Below are 2457 nucleotides of genomic sequence, written 5' to 3' on the forward strand. Positions count from 1 at the left end.
CGTGCTTACAAATTTTTGACTACACAGTTGGACGGCTTTTTTTATTTATTCAACGCAAATTTGACATTGTTAACTTGTTTATAAGGAATTGAACAAATTGAGGCATCATTAGTCCAATAAAAATGTAAAGTTTAATTAACTAATTAGTACAATAATATAATATAGACAATATAATTTCTTGCATATAATTAATTTAATGATCAACTAATTAAATGTAATATAACTTTTTTTTAGGGTAAGTAACTAAGTATAGATTAGTATCCCCTACATTTCACATGGTCATTAATGGAATTATGTATTCATATCTCATGTTTCAATTTTAATGGAGTCAAAAAAATTAGGTGATTTATTTCTATTTGTCAAAATATTGATCGACAAAGTTATTCGATAATTGGTGTGAACAAAGAAATTCTTTGTAGTTTTTCAAATTACTTAAAGTTTCTCCATTTAATGAAGACATATTTTTGAGATGTAGTAGAATTTCTTAACTTATTTTACATAAAGTACTGCTTTTAATTAAAATCAAACTTGCATAAATATACAACCAGATCGAAGAATATGATAAAAAGAACACCATTATATTAGATGGAAATTACATACAAGAGAAATAAATTAAAGTATACTAACTATTAATTAGTTGCTAAAAATTGGTATACATTCATTTTTGCAAGTATCAATTATTTCTACATATCCATATAGTATCATTTTCCTTTAAAACTTTTTTTTGTAGAACCCCATAATATAAAAAATGTTAATTAATCCCAAAAAAGTTCCTAACACCACAAAGGGTAAAAGGAAGAAGTTAAAAAAAAAAAGACTCATACATATATATATATTACCTCTTTAACTTGTTAACTTCATAATGATTAATAAGTAATCAATTATCTCTTCTTTTCAACTACTATATATCTTGAGCATAGAAATCAATGATCTCCTTGAGATTTAGTTGAAACAAAGAGGAGCAATCATTTTGCATCAACCACAACATGTGTTCAAATAATATAGCATCAACATCCACATAAATCACTTTTTTTCCTCTATTTTCTTTTACTTTTCCTCCATCTTCTTTTCTCACCATTTCAATCAAACTTCTAAATGGACTTTCTTCTAACACAAATGACTCCACCAAGAATTCCCTTTTTTCCTTTCCCACCAGCACAGTTACCGGATAACTTGAATCATCGTAATCATCTTCCACTAGTGGCCTATACCCTAATAATCGGCCCGAACATCGCCTTGTCAAGATTGCTACAGGCAAAACTATGCAATCCATGAACTGTAGCACACGAAAAATAATACGTTGCTAGAAAATGGCCACTTATATATGATTTTGCATGAGATGTTTTTTTTACCCTTTTTGGAGGGTATTTTGGGAATGATAAATGAAAGAAAGGGAAGAAGAGTTCTTGATGAGAGTAGCAAAGATTGAATTGGCCAGCCAACGGCTAGTGTAGATATGCATATGAAAACAAAGAATATATAGACATTTTCTTTGATAAAATTTTTATGTATAAGATATAGTTTGGTGTAATTTTCAATGGTTGTTTTCGTGGAAAGAGAGCCGTTTGAGTGAGAAGAAAAATTTCCTTAATTTTACTTTATGATGAGTGGTAGGAATATGAAAGGTGACAGATAGACAGACAAATTGGTAGGTCCAATGAAACTTGTGAAATAATATGGTGACAATTCTACTACTTTTTTTCCCCTTGTGACTAAGTTTTCCTTTTTTGTGACTTGGTCCCCTTTTTTTCTTTTTATTATTTTGGAATTTGATAGTGAAAATTCATCGATTTAATTAATTTTGACTCATTCTTTGATAAAATCACTAAGGGGTAAATGTTTTCGTATGTTCTTAAGGATTGATTTTGTCACATCAGATTAAAGGGGAGGAATCGATTTTGTCACATCAGATTAAAGGGAAGGAATCTCAATTATAACCGTTTCGCTATAAGAGTGAAAAATTGATGTAGCAGGTGATATGTCAATGATCGATTCTTTTTAATTTTTTGTTAATAGTTGTCCCTCAGTCGAGTTTACAATCACACTAGACTTGCTAAGTGTGATTTACATCTTCTATATAATTTGGCAAGCCATTGCATATGAACTAGTTCACCTAATATACATTTAATTAAAGGGTAACGACGGTTGCACATTTTTCTTGTATTCTCCCATAGTAACATTATATTTCTTGGTCATGGTCCCTATCTTACACAATTTTGTGTGTAATTACCAGCATGTGGTACATGTTTACTCGATCAATTTCAATTCATGTGATATAAAATTTATTAAAATAAGATACTTTATGTTAAAGTTTTTTATATTTTTAAAATTTAAATTTGAAACTTCTAATAATCAGTAAGCCTTATCGATCGATCCACATTAAAATTTGAAATATCACTATTATGTTACATTAAAACACGTGTATGGGGTATAAGAGCCAGTTGGAATTGAAAATAG

The 2457-nt window shown here is 29.1% G+C and overlaps 1 protein-coding gene across 1 annotated transcript; it reads right to left on the reverse strand.

The window, feature by feature from the left end:
• Positions 1–559: 559 nt before the first annotated feature.
• Positions 560–1560, reverse strand: LOC107027960 (auxin-responsive protein SAUR76). Its single transcript, XM_015229011.2, has one exon. The coding sequence runs from the start codon at positions 1271–1273 to the stop codon at positions 902–904; it is 372 nt and encodes a 123-aa protein (XP_015084497.1). The 5' UTR covers positions 1274–1560; the 3' UTR covers positions 560–901.
• Between the last annotated feature and the right edge of the window lie 897 nt (positions 1561–2457).

Source organism: Solanum pennellii, chromosome 8, assembly GCF_001406875.1.
Source record: "Solanum pennellii chromosome 8, SPENNV200".
NCBI classification, from domain to species: domain Eukaryota; kingdom Viridiplantae; phylum Streptophyta; class Magnoliopsida; order Solanales; family Solanaceae; genus Solanum; species Solanum pennellii.